We start from the raw sequence: 19805 nt of genomic DNA on the forward strand, positions 1-19805 counted from the left end.
AGAAATAGATGCTTTCCAAAAATCATTAAAAGTTTAGCAAATGCGGCCACAAAGCGAAAACTACTACATGTTCCCCACACTGCTACGACACATGGAAGAAAACTGTGTTAGCAATGGAACTGACAGTAGACTGGCAAGCTTTATTCAGTCACATCTGGCGGCGCTGATCAACAGTTTTGTCACTACTTTCCAGAGGAGAAGTTCCAGCTTTTGAAAGAGAAAAGTCCCTTGAGTTTGAGACCCCTGAGTCAATTATTAACTCAGAGCTAACTCCAAGTGAAGAGACTGAACTTCTGTGTCTCACCTGTGACAGCACATTAAAAACACGCCACAAGTCCATGAGGCTGTCAGCATTCTGGAGTGGTATCTCCGAGGAGTATCGGAGCGGAGTAAAACAAACATTTTGTTGCTTTAGCCCTTCACAAATACCCACATGTGAGAGTTCGGATTTTCTGTCCTCACAAAGGTGAAGACAGCACAAAGGAACCAGCTAAACTCTGCACCCGATATGCGCACTGACCTTTCATCCTGTGAACCTGATTGGGGTGAGATCATGAGGACTAAGTAGGCTCATCTGTCACATGAAAGGTAAGCGAAAATGTTGTGTTGCAAAGGTCAACCAACGTGGGTAACGAAGGACGGACGGTGTAAGTTGCGAAGGTCGGCCGGTTGGTAAAAGTGGGTCCCGGGAAAACAACTTTAAAAAAACACCGATTTAACCAATTGCTGTGGATGATTCTTCTCGGCCTTGCCAGTGGTCTCATATTAGTTAACATCCAAATCCTTCCAGCCACTTCCCATTCATATTGGATCAGCAACTGATCGCAAGATAGACTCCAAGCCAGTCACATGGACTGCGGGGGTTCGCCTCTTAAAGGGCCCACGCTACCACAGATACAAAGTTAACATTTCAGGTCAATGACTATTCATGGTCAGATGCTGCCTGAGCTATTGAATATTTACAGCATTTCTGTTTTTACTTCATATTTTCAGCATGCCCAACTGTTTTACTTTTAGTTTACATTACTAGCCTGAACCCATTCCTGGAAGCAGTGGGCCATATTTAAATAATTGGATTGCATGCTTTAGATTACACACAAATATGATTTCAGGCAAACTATGACATTTACTGCTCGTGACATGAAAATATAACTGTTTTATGCATATCTGTAACTTACGCTTACCATTCTTTACTGTCATATGCAAAATACTCCTCAATGTTTCCATCCACATCATAGATCTCCTCCTCCAGGAATGAGAAAATGGAGGAGTCCGAGTCGAGGGAACTCATAGTGGAGTTTGATCCTAAACTACTGTGGAAGGGAGATTGGGCAGGGAGCAGACGGAGGCCGGACAGGCTCAGCCTGAGAGAAGAAAGATGTTTTTAGAGCTTGTACATTCTTCAAGAGAAATTTATCCAATCTTACATTTTTTAGAGATCTAAGCATTGCAATTACCGGAACAGTTTTACGGTGCTAGGTGCACTAATTCCTTATTTGTAAGTGAGGAAAATCAAAATAGAACAAATGGATTTATTAAAAAATTGGAGATCTGCTGGTGTTCAGTGGCTAAGCAACAATGTCTTGTTTCAGAATTCCAGGGTATTTGTTTGCATTTAATTTATGAATGCAGTATCTGCTCCAAGGATCAGGACCACTAACCTATTTGAAATAAGCAGATCAGTGCCTGCACTAAAATAATGGACAAAGGCATCTCATAAAAATACAATAATCATCTTTCCGCGATATCATACATGGTCATTTCGGTGTTATTTGGTATATTTTTGAGGTAGCATGGTGGCACAATGGTTAGCACTGCTGCCTCACAGCACCAGGGACCTGGGTTCAATTCCGATCTCAGGTGACTGGCTGTGTGGAGTTTGTATGTTCGCCCCGTGCCTGCAAGGGTTTCCTCCGGGGGCTCCGGTTTCCTCGCACAGTCCAAAGATGTGCAGGTTAGGTGGATTGGCCATGCTAAATTGCCCTTAGTATCCAAAGGTTGGGTGGGGTTATGGAGGGTCGGTGATCTCGATGGGCCAAATGGTCTCCTTCTGCACTGTAGTGATTCTATGATATTTTCTGAAATCATGACTAATTGCAGGAAATTTAAAATATCTCAATTTAACAGCAATTACTTTAATAAATAAAACTGACCAGAATCTTTATAATACAAAATGATACAAGAGAACAGCTGACAGTAGAAATTATTTCATAATGTTCATTTTTTTATTCATTCATGGGATGTGGGTGATGCTGACTGAGCCAGCATTTGTTGTCTTTCCCTAATTGCCCTCGAGAGGGCAGTGGTGAGCTGCCTTCTTGATGTCCATGTGATGTTGGTTCATTGAAGGTCTGTTTAATCGATGATTTAAGAACTTACTCCTTCATATCACTGGTGCTATCACAGAAACGAGGTAACGCCCTCGTTATCATGGAGCTGTTTCCTCCACTCTGGAAATGTTGAAAACCTTCATCTTTTGGCAGCAAGAGCTGGGATCCCAAGATCCTGCATTGTGTACAAAAAGACATGACAGGAACCAAGCAATCCAGCCAGTTATATTGCTTTTTACCAAACAACATTTCTAGGTTAATCAAGATTAGAAACTGCACAAAGCAAAATACAAAAACAAGCAAACAGCAACTGATATTTATACAGACTCTTTAATGTAGTACTTCACAAGGGCATTATCAAATACAATTTGCTACTGATCTGGAAATGATATTGGGCTATAGATTTCATAGAATTTACAGTGCAGGAGACCTTTCGTGTAAGTGGGGGAAGTTACCCCAAAGATATGCTGGGGAGCTCCCCAGAGCCACCCCCACAGCACACCACCTGCTCCACCACCATCAACTCCCCTGGATGTTCCCAGGTGAGGATTGCATGACAATTGCTTGAGACATGCAAAATTCCCTTGGACAATTGACCTGTACTGGGAACTATCTGAAAATGCAATTCAAACTGTAAATTTCAGATGGCTCTGACTGTGTTACATTAATATCTAACCAGGAAAAGTTAGAATTGTTAAAGCCACGATTGTGACTACTGTACAGGTACACACCGAACCTCACATAGAACTCACCCCACACCCCCAAACCTCTTTCCACCCCCTGTAACTACTGCCTGTCTACAGGGACACCCCACCCCCACGAAGGCATCCCGCTCCCATGGAATTCCCACTTTCATCGGGATCCCCACGCCATAGGTTTACCCCCCCCACCAGATTCCACCCCCCCACAGGACTCCTCACCCACTTCCTCCCCTCATTGGATTCCATCCCCTTCACAGAACTTCCCCCCATTATTGGAAGTCCACACACTCTCTCCCTCCCCCCCTTCCCCACTGAATCCCACTCACTCGGACTATTCTCCCCACACCCCAATGGGACTTTACCCTCCACAAGGCCCCAATCCTGACTTTCACTGCTCCCTCATCCCCCAAGGCCCGATCCACCAACCTGACACGACCCCTAACCCCAAGGCCAAATCTGACCCATCACCACCCACCCATCCACTCCTCGAGGTCCAACCTGATCCATCTCCAATCAAGGCATATCCTCCCCCGCCCAACCGCCACCCCCCCAACTCCAACTCCAACGCTCTCTAAATCCTACCCACTTAGCTGATACACTTAGCTTCTCCCTGAACTGTCAATCATTGGACCTTTAACCTGCCTGGGTTACAGAAGCTTGTGCTGAAAAAAAGGTGCGCTCTCCTTACACGAGACTGAGCTGCTCCCAATGCTAGGCCCTAGGGAAGAGCTGCACTGCCCAGACCTCGCCCGGCCTCAGTTGGAAGGTCAGGCAAGATAGAATCAAAACATTTCAGGTAAGAAAGTAGGAGCGGAATGGCAGAAGTTCAGGCCCATCAGTATAGATCACCAAATTCCAAAGCTTAGGCCCTAGGCAGCTAGAGGTACATCAAGCCAATGGTGAAGTAATTAAAATTAGAGATGTTCAATAGACCAGAATTGGAAGAGTGCAGGGATTTCAATGAGTTCTGAGACTGGAGAAGGTTACAGAGATAAGGAGAAGAAAAGCCATGGAAGGATTTGAAAAATGGGAATTTTACAGTCAATGCTTTGCCAGAGTGTGTCCGATGTAGAGCACTGAGCACAGGTGTGAACAGGAAATGGCACAGAGGCCACAATCAGATCAGCTATAATCTTACTGAATGCCAGAGCAGTCTCGAAGGGCTGAATGGCCTACTCCTGCTCCCAATTCATACGTTTGTAAATTTGTTAATAGGGGTGAAAGGGACTTGGTGTGAGTTAGGAAAGTGGCAGCAGATTTTTGCATGAGATCAAGTATATGGCTGTGCACGGTGGTATGCGAACAAAGAGAACATTGGAAAAATGGCACCACAGTCCCAGAGGGCCATAGGCTGCTCTCTACTTCGCGAGCTGACTAGTGGTGATTTAACTGAGGGTCACCACACCTCAGGTGAGGGACAAGATTGGGAAGGTGGGGCCTCATGAATAACCTCAGCCGGTATGGGAATTGAACCCGCGCTGTTGACATCGCTCAACATCACAAACCAGCTGTCCAGTCAAGTGAGCTAACCGACCCCCAAATATCAGAATAGTCGAGTAGCGAAGCAACAACAGACATATTGGCCTTGGGAGAGTATTCACAGAGGAAAAGCTGGCAAAACAGTGTGGGGTTCTTGAGAACCTTTGTCTGAACACAATGCTGACAGAGTTGTCTGTTTCCTTGGTGACCGCCTGTTTTATTTTTATTTTTTTTAAATACTGCAGGAGCTGGTAAAATGGTAAACGCTGGATAAACTCATCATGTCAGACAACTTCTGTCAATAAAGCAGGGGCCCGGTGATGTTTCAAGAATAAAACCTTTCCACAGCACTTTTTTCCTATTTCAATGGCTTTTCCTGTTACAGCTTCAGTATCTCAACTATGCTCACATTTATTGTTTCCCTTATTTCTTTTAGTCCTTTGATGCAAACGAATCTTTGATCAAAGAATCATAGAATGATGCACCACAGATGGAAGACGTCCAGCCCATCGTTTCTCTGTCAGCTCTTTGAAGAACTTATTCAATTATTCCTGTTCCCCTAGTTCAGCAAATTGTCCCTTTCAAATTCTCTTTTGCAAATTTATTAAAGCTGCTTCTACCACCCTTTCAGGCAATGCATTCCAAGACCATCGAACAATCTTGTGCTACTCTTTTACGCGTCCACAGGTCATTCAGCAAAACTCTTAGGCTTGGATTTCCATCTCTAGATAGGGTATGCAAAGACTTGAGTATTCCTGGCTCGACAAACCTGACCTTGAAATTGGCCCTCTACCTACCCCAATTGCACCGATACTCCCTATGCAAACTTAGTGTCAACTCATGACAATCCACGTCACCACCCACTGCCCTTTCCCTTTCCCTTCTCCATGCAAATTCACATAGTATCAGTACCCTTGGGCCGTTTCCCGGACAGCTTTGACACTTCCTGGACAGTTTGACAGTTTTGACATTTCCTAGACAGCATGACATTTCCTTGATAGCTGAATGACTCATTAGTAGTTCCTTGACAGCTGGCAAGTTCAAGTTCCTTGACAGCTGGACATTTATTTAACAGCTGGAAAACTCCTTAGCAGCTGGACGGCTCTTTGATAGCTACATACACAGCTCCAATTAGATTGTGCAAAAAAAGTGCATTTTCATGTTCAGTTTTAACAATCCCAAAGGTTGCCTTACCCCTCCCAAAGGGTGCCTTACCTCTCCCAAAGATATTCCAGGACCCCTCCCAAAGGGGTATCTTACATCTCCAAAGGGGTACGCTGGCCATCAAAAAGCATCCACCAAGTTCGGACCTCCTCTTACCCGTTCTAATCTGCATACTTGGAATTCCTACTCCTATTCTTCCAAAATCCATAGAATCACTCCAGTGCAGAATGAGGCTATTTGGCCCATCGAGTCAGCACTGACCCTCTAAGCTGAACATCTTTGGACAGTAAGGGCCAATTTAGCATGGCCAATCCACCTAACCTGCACAGCTTTGGACTGTGGGAGGAAGCCGGAGCACCTGGAGGAAACCCATGCAGAACCTAGAACATAGAACATTACAGTGCAGTACAGGCCCTTCGGCCCTCAATGTTGCGCCGACCTGTGAAACCACTCTAAAGCCCATCTACACTATTCCCTTATCGTCCATATGTCTATCCAATGACCATTTGAATGCCCTTAGTGTTGGCGAGTACACTACTGTTGCAGGCAGGGCATTCCACGCCCTTACTACTCTGAGTAAAGAACCTAAGACATCTGTCTTATATCTATCTCCCCTCAATTTAAAGCTATGTCCCCTCGTGCTAGACATCACCATCCGAGGAAAAAGGCTCTCACTGTCCACCCCATCCAATCCTCTGATCATCTTGTATGCCTCAATTAAGTCACATCTTAACCTTCTTCTCTCTAACAAAAACAGCCTCAAGTCCCTCAGCCTTTCCTCATAAGATCTTCCCTCCATACCAGGCAACATTCTGGTAAATCTCCTCTGCACCCTTTCCAATGCTTCCACATCCTTCCTATAATGCGGCGACCAGAATTGCACGCAATACTCCTAATGCGGCCGCACCAGAGTTTTGTACAGCTGCAACATGACCTCATGGCTCCGAAACTCAATCCCTCTACCAAATAAGCTAACACACCGTACGCCTTCTTAACAACCCTCTCAACCTGGGTGGCAACTTTCAGGGATCTATGTACATGGACACCAAGATCTCTCTGCTCATCCACACTGCCAAGAATCTTACCATTAGCCCAGTACTCAGTCTTCCTGTTATTCCTTCCAAAATGAATCACCTCACACTTTTCTGCATTAAACTCCATTTGCCACCTCTCAGCCCAGCGCTGCAGCTTATCTATGTCCCTCTGTAACTTATAACATCCTTCCGCACTGTCCACAACTCCACCGACTTTAGTGACATCTGCAAATTTACTCACCCATCCTCCTACGCCCTCCTCAAGGTCATTTATAAAAATGACAAACATCAGTGGCCCCAAAACAGATCCTTGTGGTACACCACTAGTAACTGGACTCCAGTCTGAACATTTCCCATCAACCACCACCCTTTGTCTTCTTCCAGCTAGCCAATTTCTAATCCAAACTGCTAAATCACCCTGAATCCCATGCCTCTGTATTTTCTGCAGTAGCCTACCGTGGGGAACATTATCAAACGCTTTACTGAAATCCATATACACATCAACTGCTTTACCCTCATCCACCTGTTTGGTCACCTTCTCAAAGAACTCAATAAGGTTTGTGAGGCATGACCTACCCTTCAGACATGGGAACAAAGTGTAAACTCCACACAGACAGTCACCCAAGGATAGAGTTGAACCTGGGTCCCTGGCGCTGTGAGGCAGCAGTGCTAACCACTGTGCCCCCCTGCCCACTTCAGTGGAAGCAGCTGGTAATTTAAATGGCTGGTTGCCTCCGTGAATAGCGCATATGTGAAACCTGGCCCAACTCCAGTACCACCCCTGCGAGAATGGGAAATGCTAGGTTCAGAGGTGGGACTTAGAAAATTCAGAAATTTACAGGATTTTACGCCACAGCGGAGAGTCTTGGACTTTCCTCCTTTTTGTCCTGTTTATTCTGATTCGATTTTGGTGATTCTTTTGTTCTGACAAAGAGTTATTCCACAACCTTCCTATAATGCGGCGACCAGAATTGCACGCAATACTCCAAATGCGGCCGCACCAGAGTTTTGTACAGCTGCAACATGACCTCATGGCTCCGAAACTCAATCCCTCTACCAAATAAGCTAACACACCGTATGCCTTCTTAACAACCCTCTCAACCTGGGTGGCAACTTTCAGGGATCTATGTACCCCAACACAACCCCCCCCCCCCCTCCCCCATAACTAACCCCCAAAGTGTAAGATAAAGAAATCTCTTCCCTTGTGGAACCCCTCATCTGCCCCTCTCAGAGCAGATTCCACCTTCTCCAAATACAGGAACTCCATTAGATCCCCCAGCCACGCCGAGGCACAGGGGGAAGAAGCAGATCTCCACCCGAACAGGATCCGCCCGCAAGCGATCAACGAGGCAAAGGCTAAGACTTCCGCCCTCGCACCCGTCTGCAACCCTGGCAGGTCTGACACTCCAAATGTGGCCTCCAGGGAACCAGGCTCCAAATATCCTCCCGTAAATGGCCAAAACAATCCCACAATCCAAAGATGTGCAGGTTAGGTGGCTTGGCCATGCTAAATTTCCCCTTGGTGTCCAAAGATGTGCAGGTTAGGTGAGGCTATGGGGTTACTGGGACAGGGTGGGGGAGTGGGCTTAGGTAGGGTCCTCTTTCAGAGGCTCAAAGCAGATTTGATGCGCCAAATGGCCTCCTTCTGCACTGTAAGGATTCTATGGTTCTACTTGAAGAACGGGTTAAATGTCAGGATTAGCATGATCAAAGCAGCTAACTAGCAAATAAGACATGTCAACTGCTCAGCCGTCTGGCTTTTGCTGAACTGCTCGAGTTAAGATGCCCTCCGCGTATTTTTCTCTCATCCTCATTGCATCAATGGCTGCATTGTTTCAGTTGATTAAGCTGTTAAATTATTATCCAGAGATAGGTGACATATTGTTGTTTCTAAAGTACTGACCTGAGCTGAGGTGAACGTTCCCTCCATTCCCGACACTCCGTTTGAATGCTTTCCGTACGACAGCTCACCTTATCCTCAAACAGCATCTCATCGATTTCCCAGAACAGCTGATGTACTGTCCGTGTGTTTGCTTTGTCAAATTCCTAAAAGCCCAATCACAAAAGAGTCCTTGTTTGTCAGGGAGAGTAACATGTACTCTCTTTGACTGAATCAGGTAAGAAGAAGAGAGCGGTTGTGAATTGGTGTCAATTGAATTTACTCGGATCAAATCCAGAGAAACTTGGCTTTCAGGTGACTAGGTCCGTGAGAATGTAACCCAAAAATCAGATCCTGAATTTACACAACCATAACTGATTATTGCAACACAAAGAAATCCGAATGTGCGATGGATGCGGATCAATTTGGTCAATGCTCAGGGTATGGGGTAGACCTCCAATCCCCCTGTATTATAAAGTTTAAAAAAACAAACAGGATTCCCTCAAAAATCAAATAAAATGCTTCCAGAAAATAACACTTTGTGTAAGGTCCATGTATAATCTGAGGACATTATAGATGGTAAGGGTAGCATACACAGGAGGAGCAGGCGAGTTTGGATCAATGGTTCCCAAACATTCCACCGCTGGGGTTTTCCTTGCATTCAGTTGGAGACTGATTGATAGCGATGGATTACTATGATCAGTCAACAGATCCATGATCATTCAGTCATGTGACTACCTGGAGGAACCTTCGGCCTTTTATCATCTCGTAATTCATGGTGTCCTATTCTTGCGTTATCCAGTGATACTGCTGGACAGTGCAATCTGGAACACCAGGTGAGAACTGCAGCAGGCTTTCTAGCGATTCTCCAGCTGTAGAATAGTTTCCTCACATTCACAGGTTGAGTCGGCACTTGGGTACGGTGCAGAAGGTACCTGAAGAGTTCTTGCTTTCAGTAGAAGACGGGAGAAAAGAGGTGGAAATTGGAAAACCACGGGTGGGATTCCCCCTCTTCCTCTTCCCCCCCCCCCCCCCCTCCCCCCCCCCCCCGCAGCCGCCCACCCCCACCCCCAAACAATGCGCTGTGTTTTGCGGTGGCACAGACTGCCCACAATGGTCAGTGGCAGGATTTTCTCCAATCCCACCAATGTCAATGGGGTTTCCTGTTGTTAGCAGCCTCGCAGCGGCTCTCCATCAGAAGGACTGGCCAATCCCACCAGTAAGAACGGCTGGAAAATCCCACCTTAAATTTCAGAATTGGAAGCAAACAATCAGCTTAGAGCAGACAAGAAACCGACTCAGAATTCAGATGAATTGTACAATACCAAGCATCCTTTACACCCAATCTGTAAACCCAAATATCCTTGACACATTGTCGGTAACCGCCAGCATCCTTTACTTGCCAACTCTCACTCCCAGTATCCTTCCCACCCTATATTTCATTCCCAACATCCTGGTCACCTGCCTCTCATTTGGAGAGCCGGTGCAGACACGATGGGCCAGATGGATCCTTCTGCGTGGCAACAAGTCTGTGATTCTCTAACATCTTAATACCCTGTCCATTAATCCCAGCATCCTCATCTCCTGTCTATAACTCCCAGAATTTCTGTTACCCTGCGATACTCACATCATCTCTCCAGGAGTAGACTGAACTGCGCTCTGTGGACAGGCCTGTTGTATAGCTCTGGATTGCAGACCAAGAATTGTTAAGATATGTAGGTGTGGTCTGCCCACTAGATGATTCCGATACAATGGATTCACTACTGAAGAGAAAAAGAAAGTTACTTTCTGTCACCTGACAAGGAATTCGCTCAGTCATTGGAATATTAGAATTTCCTCCTAATATGGTATTAAAATAAAGAAAAAATTTGCATTTGTATAGCGTCTTTCCTCAACATTTGGATATTTCAAACCACTTCACAGCAAATTAAGTACTTTTGAAGTGGAGTCTCTGTTGTAATGTCGGTTTTGTGCACAGCAAGTCACACAAACAATAATGAAATAAATTACTGTCACTGGCTATTGGTGTTAACTTCCCTGCTCTCCTTCAAATAGTGCCATGGATTCTTAGCTCAATTGTGAAGGCAGACCGGCTACAGCTCAATGCCTCAACTGAAAGACGGCCCGACTGACAGTGCAGCACCTAACTAGCCAGCAGCAAACCTCCCTTGTGATCGAGGCCCCAAAGGGTGGAAATACCGACCCCACGAGCTACCGGCCAATGAGAGGTTGACAGTTCTCCATTGCCAGCAATCCCACTGGGAAGAGTAACTACTGCCGGTAATACTCCAAGGCCTTTGCCAGAGATTAGTGCTGGATCACTGGAGATTGCGGAGTATGGCGGGATGGGTCTTGCAGGGAGGGGGCTGCCAGTGAGGAGTGGGTCGGAGGCAAGAGCAGGGGGTTGGCATTCAGGACAATGCTGCTTCCCGAAGCTGGGTCCCTCAATCGGGCACCGAGTGCCTGTGAACGAGAGACAACTCCCCCTCCACCATGAGGCCACTAGCTAACCTGACAGGGTTTGCTGGGTGGCCTTTGGAAGCCAGGGAAGATCTTATGCGAGTCCCATTAAATCCCCGAGCCACTATTGAATTCTAGCAATCTCAGATATAATTGGCTTTAAATGTCTGGTTAATGAGCCTAATTTGCATCCCACCACCATCAGGTGAGTTTCTCATGTCGGATCCCTTCCTGCCCCTCAGTTTTCCCGATGCTGGAAATTGGAAGTGACTACACCAGCCCAATTCTCCCAGCATTCCCCACCCACTCCCGCCATCATCAAGCCCGGCGGACTCCATTAAACCCGGCCATTATCTTCGCTTTATATCTTTTTATTTAAAGAAAAACACAATTGCCAGGATTCTCCTTTCCAGGGACTAAGTCCCCACGCCGGAGGGAAAACCGGTGCCAACGACTCCGGCGTCAACAGGCCCCCAAGGTGAGGAATTCTCACCTGTCTCGGGGGCTAGGTGGACGGCGGAGGGGTTGGCGCCTCTCCAGCCGGCGGCGAAGGGACTGCGCGAGTTCATCCATGCGCCAAAGGGCCGGCGTGATCTCGAACTTGCGCGGTACCGCAGGCGACCCAGTCTCCGCGCCGGCCAAGGCGGAGCCTACATGGGCCAGTGCGGAAGAAAGGAGTGCCCCCACAGCACAGGCCCGCCCGCAGATCGGTGGGCCAGACCATTGTGACCCCCCACCCCCGAGGACCATCCCAGCCGTCTTACCTGCCAGGTCCCGCCATGGTTGTGGGACCATGCGTAACCCACGTCAGCGGGACTGGCCAAAAGCGGACAGCCGCTCAGCCCATCAGGGCCCTGAGTATTGCCGGGAGGGGCCGCTGCCAACCGCCCCCAACCAGTGTGGAGTGAACACAGCCCCCGCCCGAAAAACGGTGCCGGAGAATATGGCAGCCAGCGGCGGGGCGTGCCGCCCCCCTGGCGATTCTCTGACCCAGTGGGGGGTTGGAGAATCCCGCACAATATGTCAGGAGTCTAGTCAGAGCAAATACACCTATATTCAAAAATTACACCTGGCTGCACCTCATGACTGAACTAATTCCCAGGTGCATTAATCATTCATAACTCTACATTTTCTTCCTAATTATCTCTTGAATAATGCATGGAAACATTTTACCTGATGTAACTCTGAATTGCTCCTTGAACATGTTTTGTAAAATTAGCTGGGAGAGAATCATTTGTTTTCTCAGGAAAGCGGTGATAGTCAGCTGTTCCTTTTGATATTCCCTTTCTGATAGAAAGTAAAAGACAAGTAATTAAAGGAACATAGTCCACGTCGTCTTGACATGCCAATTTCAAAACAAACTCCTTCCTGAAATCTTGCGGCTGTTTCGGCAGAGTCCAACTGAAAGAACAGTGGGTGGGTTTCAAACTCTACCAGGACCAAAATACACCATAGGACCTTATCGTAACTGCTTTGTGGGTGGGGGAGGGGGGAATGAAACTAATGTTTTCAAAGCAAGGGATAGACTTCCTGAGCTCAGAGTTCCCATTTCTCTGCCCTCAGTCGAGCACAGGCATGTTGTGTTTGGGGTTCGGTGTCGAGCAAGGAATCTACCAAACGAATTAAGACTTGTCCAAATCAGGATCTTTATTGAAGATAACCATCTTTTACAGAGCAAGTTATCATGGAGTTTCTTTATCCTCCTCTGGAACTACCCGAGGCACGACTGTCCACTTGTACGTCTTATAACCATCTCCTGTGAGCGGATGTACCCCCACTTATATTGGAGTTCCTTGTCACATGACCACTGCCTTGAGACAGCATGATGTGTCTGTACCACCACCTGCTGGTTGGAGGTCGCACAACCAGCCATCTATGACATTGCTTACAGGCATATCACCACAAGGTATTGCCATTGCTGTAGGTATATCGGATAGCAACAGATGGTGGGTTCCATCTAGGGGCCCTTATTGGTGTCAGTGCCTGGACTCCAAAGGTTGGGGAGGGCATTTTTGTATCATTTTAAAATAACCCCCTGAAGCAGTGGACTGCTGGCAAGTCCCCATCCACTGGTCAGCTAACCTACAATAAAGTCTGTTTGGCAGGAGGCGGCATGCATCACAGTTTCATCCCCAAGGACAAGGATTTTCTGGGACTGGTTTAGCACTGGGGCTGGTCAAGCACAGTGGGCTAGACAGCTGGCTTGTAATGCATGACCTGGAATTGAACCCAGGTCCCTGGCACTATGGGTCTGCAGTGCTAACCATTGTGCCACCATGCCGCTCTACCTGGTCTTGTTCTCATCATTCCCACCGCATAGTTCTTGCACTTCTCCTCCTGATACATTGTATACTATTATTCTATCCAGTACACACAACACGAGCAAGGGCCCGATGTTGGTTTCATCTTGGGGTGACAGCTTGTGCCACAGTGGCTCCAGTATCATGGGCACCTCAGGCCTCACCATTCAGGTGGAGGGAATGCACCCTATACCACCCCCCCCCCCCCCCCCCCCACCTCCAACCACCAAAAAGGTAGTTCACAGAATGACAGAACTGTTATGGCACAGGAGGGCGGCATTTGGCCCATCATGGCTACACTGGCTCTCCCATCGAGCATCATGACTTAGTGCCATTCCCCAGCACCCCGGTGCTATTCAAGTAATCATCTAATGCCCTCTTGAATGCCACGATTGAACCCTCCTCCACCACAATTCCAGGCAGTGCCATCGCAAACTACTCGATATGTGAAAAAAACTCACATCACATTTGCTTCCTTTGCAAATCACTTTAACTCTGTGCCCTTTCATTCTTGATCCTCATACGAGTGGGAAGAGCTTCGCCCTCTCTACTCTGTCAAGGCCCTCATAGAAACTTAAGAGGGCACGATTTACCGGCCGCATTCCGCCGGAATACGGACGGGATGCGACCAGTAGATCCTGTGAGAGGCCTCTTCTGAGATTCCCGATGGTCGTCACACCCCGCGAGATCTAACGAGATCTCTATAAAAGCTCACCGATATCTGCTGACGCCAGATCTAACCTGCCAAGGAGACCCAGCCAGTTTTGTGGTGCCCACAAACGGGGTCAGCGGAACAGCACTTGGGGGGGGGGGGGGTTCCCAGGCAATCACAGGCCCTAAGCTGGTTGGTACCTGGGCAGGGTTGCACCGTGATGCGGTTGATGCCATGCAGGCACCTTGGCACTGCCAGTCTGTTATCCTGGCAGTGCCACCTGGGCACCCAGCAGTGCCACCTGGGTGCCAGCCTGGTGGTGTCAAGGTGGCCCAGTGGCATTTTGCCCATGCCAGGGATCGGGGGGCCCGGGGGTGCCCTGCCCTTATGAGGTGGGGTACGGGGGGCTCAAGGACCCAACAAAAGGTGAGTTAGGGAGCTCCTCAGTACAGGAAATGCGACTGAGTGCAGCCTCGGCAGGGCGTTCCGCGCTGAGGCCAGAAAAAAAAGAGTGCTGTTAGAAAGCGTGGTCGTTCCCGACGCAACGGACTCTGTTTCTTGTTGGTTAGATCCTGGCCAAATACATAGAAAACTGTAGCGGGAGCAGGCTATTTGCCTGCCCCACCATTATATATGATCATAGCTGATCATCCAACTCAGTAACCTGTCCCCCTCATATCCTTTGATCCCTTTCATACCAAGAGCTATATCCAACTCCTTTTTGAAAACATACAATATAAGGTACTGCTGCCTCATGGTGCAGAGGACCTGGGTTCAATCCCGGCCCCTCGTCACTGTCCATGTGGGGTTTGCACATTCTCCCTATGCCTGTGTGGGTCTCACTGCCACAACCCAAAGATGAGCAGGGTAGGCAAGTTGGCCATGCTATATTGCCCTTTAATTGGAAAAAATAAAGTTAAAAAAGAAGAAAACGTACAATGTTTTGACCGCAACTGCTTTACGTGGTAACGATTTCCACAGGCTCACCACTCGCTGGCCAAAGAAATTGCTCCTCATCTCAGTTGTAAATGGTGTACCTTATATCCTTAAACTGTGACCCCTCGTTCTGGACTCCCTCGCCATCGAGAACATCCTTACTGCATCTACCCTGTCCAATCTTGTTAGAATTTTACAGGTTTCTATGAGACCCCCCCACTCATTCTTTTAACTCCAAGGAATATAATCCTAAACGACTCAATCTCCCCTCATATGTCTGTCCCGCCATCCCAGGAATCAGCCTGGATAGCAAGAATATACTTCCTCAATAAGGAGACCATAACTGCACACAATATTCCAGATGTGGTTGCACCAAGAGCCTGTATAATTTCAGCAAGACATGCCTGCTCCTGTACTCAAATCTCTCTGAAGGCTAACACCCATTTGCCTTCTTCCCTGCCTGCTGCACCTGCATGCTTACCTTCAATGACTGGTATACCAGAATACCCAGGTCACATTCCACATTCCCCTCTCTCAATCTATAACCATTCAAATAACAATTTGCCTTCCTGTTTTTGCGACCAAAGCAGATAACCTCACATTTATCCACATTGTACTGCATCTGCCATGCATTTGCCCACTCACTCAGCTTGTCCAAATCACACTGAAGCATTTCTGCATCCTCCTCACAGCTCACCCTCCCACCCAGCTTTGTGTCACCTGCAAATTTGGTGATATTATATTTAGTTCCCTCATGTAAATCCTTAAGTATAAACAGCGATTAATGAAAGGCAGACGGCGTATTCCAATGTATGTTTTCAACAAATGTCACGATAGATCGCCAGCAAGGAAGCGAAGGAAATAGGTGGCTCTGCACAAAATGCGCCCTGTAATGGGAGGAAAGGTTACAATAGCCCTTACCCCAGAACTTCCTTCTCCGGTGCAGCATATTTTTAAATGATTTCTACAGTCTCTGTTCTTTAGAGTTCAAAGATCGTCCATGCAGATGTTTCTTGGAAACAATGGAGTATAGCTGTATTGGACCCAGTCACACATTAACCGAGGTTGAGGAAAGGTGAGAAATTCATTTGAATCAGATATAGAGCATAAAAGAGGCACAAAAACGGAAGGCTGAACTCAATGCCGAGCAAGTTTAGCTTTCAATGGAAAAATGCTGGAACAAAACCATCATGGAACAACTTATTAACAATTCAAAATGATTTAAAAATAACAAGGTTTTGTAAATCTATTGGACTTTGATTTCTTTTTTATAGATCGCTTATTAAAGTTGGTGTGAGGTAATTTCCTAGCTGATCTGATTGTGGTCTGAACTCCACCTTCTTGTCTGATGTCCATAACCACCGACTCCCTTGTCTACCAACAACATACATAACTCAGTCTTGAATAAGTTCATTGGCCCAGCCTCCACTCTTCTCTAGCATTTCACAGACTAATGACTCTCTGAGGGAAAACAATGCTCGATCTGGACGCCTTGGTCGTGATCTAGCGACTTCGCTAGACGCAAGCTCAAAGCCCGAAATAGCCGCTAAATCATGTGAGAGGACAAAATGGGTTTTGCATCGGCAACCAGGTTCACTTCCAGAAGGGTGTGAAACTGATTAGCCTATTTTAATGTAAATTCAAATCAAATTAAAAGGCTTAACACGGCTACTTCCACCCTCTCTACATTGTCCCACCCAGCAAATGATCATCGACTTCAGGAAGCACAGCACGACACACACCCTCCGTCTACAACAATGGCTCCGAAGTGGAGATGGTCGATAGCTTTAAGTTCCTGAGGGTCTGAAGGTGGACACAAATATAACATGTCTGTTCCCCACCTGTACGGACAGGAGGTGCCACATCACCCAGGCGTCTGGCCAATGCGTTTGTTACAACACCACTTGCGTTCCATTGAACGCGGCGTCCAGCTCCTTTGTGGCTGGGCGAATGTCTCTCATATCACTTATGGGACTAGGGCTTTCCGCATTGCTAGGCGGCCCGAATGGGTGTTTCAAAGTTGGATAAACTGGGCTACTGGGGGGTCCTTACGCAACCGATATGCTGATTGTGATGCCAGCCTGCACACGGAGCAAGGATACTACTTTTTATTTAATGGTACTGCGACCAACGTTTTGCCACCCCCATTTCCCCACCGAATTGCTATAGGGACTCTAGTCCCTACCACAGTCCCCTGCCCTTCGGCGTGGAACCTGCATAATCAGTTAGCACGCCGGGCAGTCTCTGCTGAATTTTGCGAGAACTGGAAAAAACCTCAGGTTCTTGCACCCAACCGGGGCCACTCAGCCGGGTGGGGGATTCTGAGCGTATTGACACTAGGAGGTGTGGGGGGTTCCTTGGCTGTCAGTGATAGGAATTATTTTATTTGTGGCCTTACCATCTTGGGAAATGAAACCTTGGGAGCCCTCGGGGCAATAACCAAGGAGTTGTCTCAGCTACGGTTGTTTGCAATGAAGAACCGGTATGCTCTTGACTATCTTCTGGCCCGTGAGGGTGGGGTATGCGCCATAGTGCAGGGCAAGTGTATCATGGGAGTTCAAGACTTGACCGCTAACATCACTAAATTTATGGATCGCATACAGGATCACTTGGACGGGATGCAGGATCCTGGCTCTTGGGGTAACTGGGGATTTGGAGGTTGGAAGGACTGGTTGATAAATATGGCCATGTATTTAGTGGTAGCTATCGGCTGCATCTTTGTGGGCCTGCCCATCCTTAAATGTGTGATGGGTCGAATGCGGGGTGCACTGGATCAGATCAACGCCCCAAAAAATGTAACTGTTAAAATCCATGAGGGTGAAGCAGATGAGGGGGGCTAAGACAGGAATTGGAAATGCAGCGACGGATCTTTTTAAGATGAGGAACCATAGCTATGGATTGGATAGTCCGGTTATCGTGGAATGATAAAAGGAGGGAATGACGAATGTGATATAAAATAGTTACTTTAGAGATATTAGTTAATGTAATGTAGAAATAAGCCACTTTGATTCTGGTTAGTTCAGAGACAAAGGATTTTAGACCGCATGGAAAAAGCAGGAAGAGGTGTGTCTACGAGAGTGATGCTGGATTGATAGGGGCCGGAGAAAGGGATTGGAAGTGAGCCAATCAGAATAGATCAAACAGGCCAGGAGGGACATAGGATGACCTATGGGCGTCGAGTATGTGAAACTTGATGCCATTTGAATGTATCAGTACGGAGCTCTTTGTCTGAGACACACTTAGTCCCGGAGCTGCAGAGAGCAACATGTTATCTGTATCACTGTGGACTAAGTTTAGCTTGCAAGCTGAATAAAATAACTAATGTTATACCTGCAAATCCATCTCGACTTTTATTGAGGCCAGACTGACGGGTAAAGAAACGTGGGATTCAACAGGTCACCATCACCAACAGTCTGTCCTGGTCCACTCATGTTGATGCAAGAGTCAAGAAAGCCCAACAACGTCTCTACTTCCTACGGAAGCTAAAGAAATTCAGCATGTCTGCATCAACTCTCTCAAACGCGGAGACTTCCGGTGACGGCGGGCGGGAGGCAGCCGCGCGTTGGAGGGCTTCCGTTCGGGAACGGCATTGTCGGGGAGTAACGGCCGGTCCTGGGGCCAACGAAGGCAGTAAAAGTCGGGGGACAGCACAGAGAAGAAGGATGTCAAAAATCAGCAAATAAACGGCCGTGAAAAAAGCGGCTGAAAGTCCGTTGGGGAGTGAAAAGGTCACCGCGGGGTCAGCAAAGAAAATGGAGGCTGGAGCACCAGGGTAGGCCGCAGTGCTTACGGCTGAAGAACTAACTAAGGTGATGGCTGTGGAATTCGAAAAGCAGTTGGCGCAGATTGCGAAATGCATGGAGACGGTGAAGAAGGAGATGAGGGAGGTGTTGAGTGCGCTGGTGGAGGAGGTGGTTTCCCCGGTGATAACGGCGGTGGCGAGCGCAGTGGCTGACGTGCGAGAGCAAGGGGAGGTGCTGAAGGAAGTGGAGGAGACGTTATTGCAGCACGGTGATCAACTTGCCTCGATGGGGAAGGAGATGTGGAAGGTGATGGACACTAACAAGGATCTGCGAGGAAAAATGGAAGACTTGGAAAACAGATCCAGGCGACAGAATTTGAGGATTGTGGGGCTGCCCGAAGGAGTTGAAGGACCGAAGCCGACTGAGTACTTTGCCACGATGCTGGCAAAACTATTGGGGGAGGGGGAGGGGGAGGACCCCTCCCGATATGAACTGGATTGGGCTCATCGGTCGTGGAGGCCTGTACCAAAGGCGAGTGAGCCGCCAAGGGCAGTGACTCTGTGCTTCCGCAGGTACAGTTTGAAGGAGAAGGTCCTGAGCTGGGCCAAGCAGAAGCGGGTGGTGCAGTGGGCTGAAGCTGGTATACGTGTATACCAGGACTTTACGGTGGAGCTGGCGAGGAGGTGGGCTGCCTTCAACCGGGTGAAGAGGGCACTGTACATTAGCACGGTGCAGTGCGGCATTGTATATCCAGCGAAGCTGAGGTGACTTATAAGTTCAGGGACTTTTATTTTGGAACGGCGGAAGCAGCGGAGGAGTTTGCGAAGGCAGAAGGACTGTGGCAGAACTGACAAATTGAGGAATGGCCATGTGCCGATGTAACCTCATGACTGTATTTTCTTCTTTTTTGTTTCACTGCGCGTGGGTGTAGAGGCTAAAGGAGCCAATGTTGTATATATTTGGACAAGGGAAGGGACAGGACTTTCACTCGAAATGAAGGCTCTTTGGGGTGTAGGTGGATATGTGGGGTTTGTGTGCTAAAAGGGGTTTTTTTTGCTTTCCTAGGGCCGGGCAAGGGGGAAAGGGACCCGGGCGGGGGCCTCCACGCTGGCCGGTTTAAGCCGGCC

At 47.8% G+C, this 19805-nt stretch overlaps 1 protein-coding gene across 6 annotated transcripts in view; it reads right to left on the minus strand.

The window, feature by feature from the left end:
• Positions 1 to 19805, minus strand: part of LOC140408957 (protein FAM149A-like) — a 176296-nt gene that overhangs the window by 72151 nt on the left and 84340 nt on the right. For 3 of the 6 annotated variants that reach the window (XM_072496908.1, XM_072496912.1, XM_072496910.1), the window contains 5 exons: positions 12221 to 12334; positions 10215 to 10347; positions 8612 to 8754; positions 2380 to 2505; positions 1185 to 1364 (listed from right to left, as the gene is read on the minus strand). In XM_072496908.1, coding sequence (XP_072353009.1) covers positions 1185 to 1364; positions 2380 to 2505; positions 8612 to 8754; positions 10215 to 10347; positions 12221 to 12334 — 696 coding nt within the window. Of the gene's footprint in view, positions 1 to 1184; positions 1365 to 2379; positions 2506 to 8611; positions 8755 to 10214; positions 10351 to 12220; positions 12335 to 19805 lie in introns of all 6 variants that reach the window. The other 3 variants (XM_072496907.1, XM_072496911.1, XM_072496909.1) reach the window with 1 other exon arrangement.

Source organism: Scyliorhinus torazame, chromosome 3 (genome assembly GCF_047496885.1).
Source record: "Scyliorhinus torazame isolate Kashiwa2021f chromosome 3, sScyTor2.1, whole genome shotgun sequence".
In the NCBI taxonomy this organism is placed as follows: Eukaryota; Metazoa; Chordata; class Chondrichthyes; order Carcharhiniformes; family Scyliorhinidae; genus Scyliorhinus; species Scyliorhinus torazame.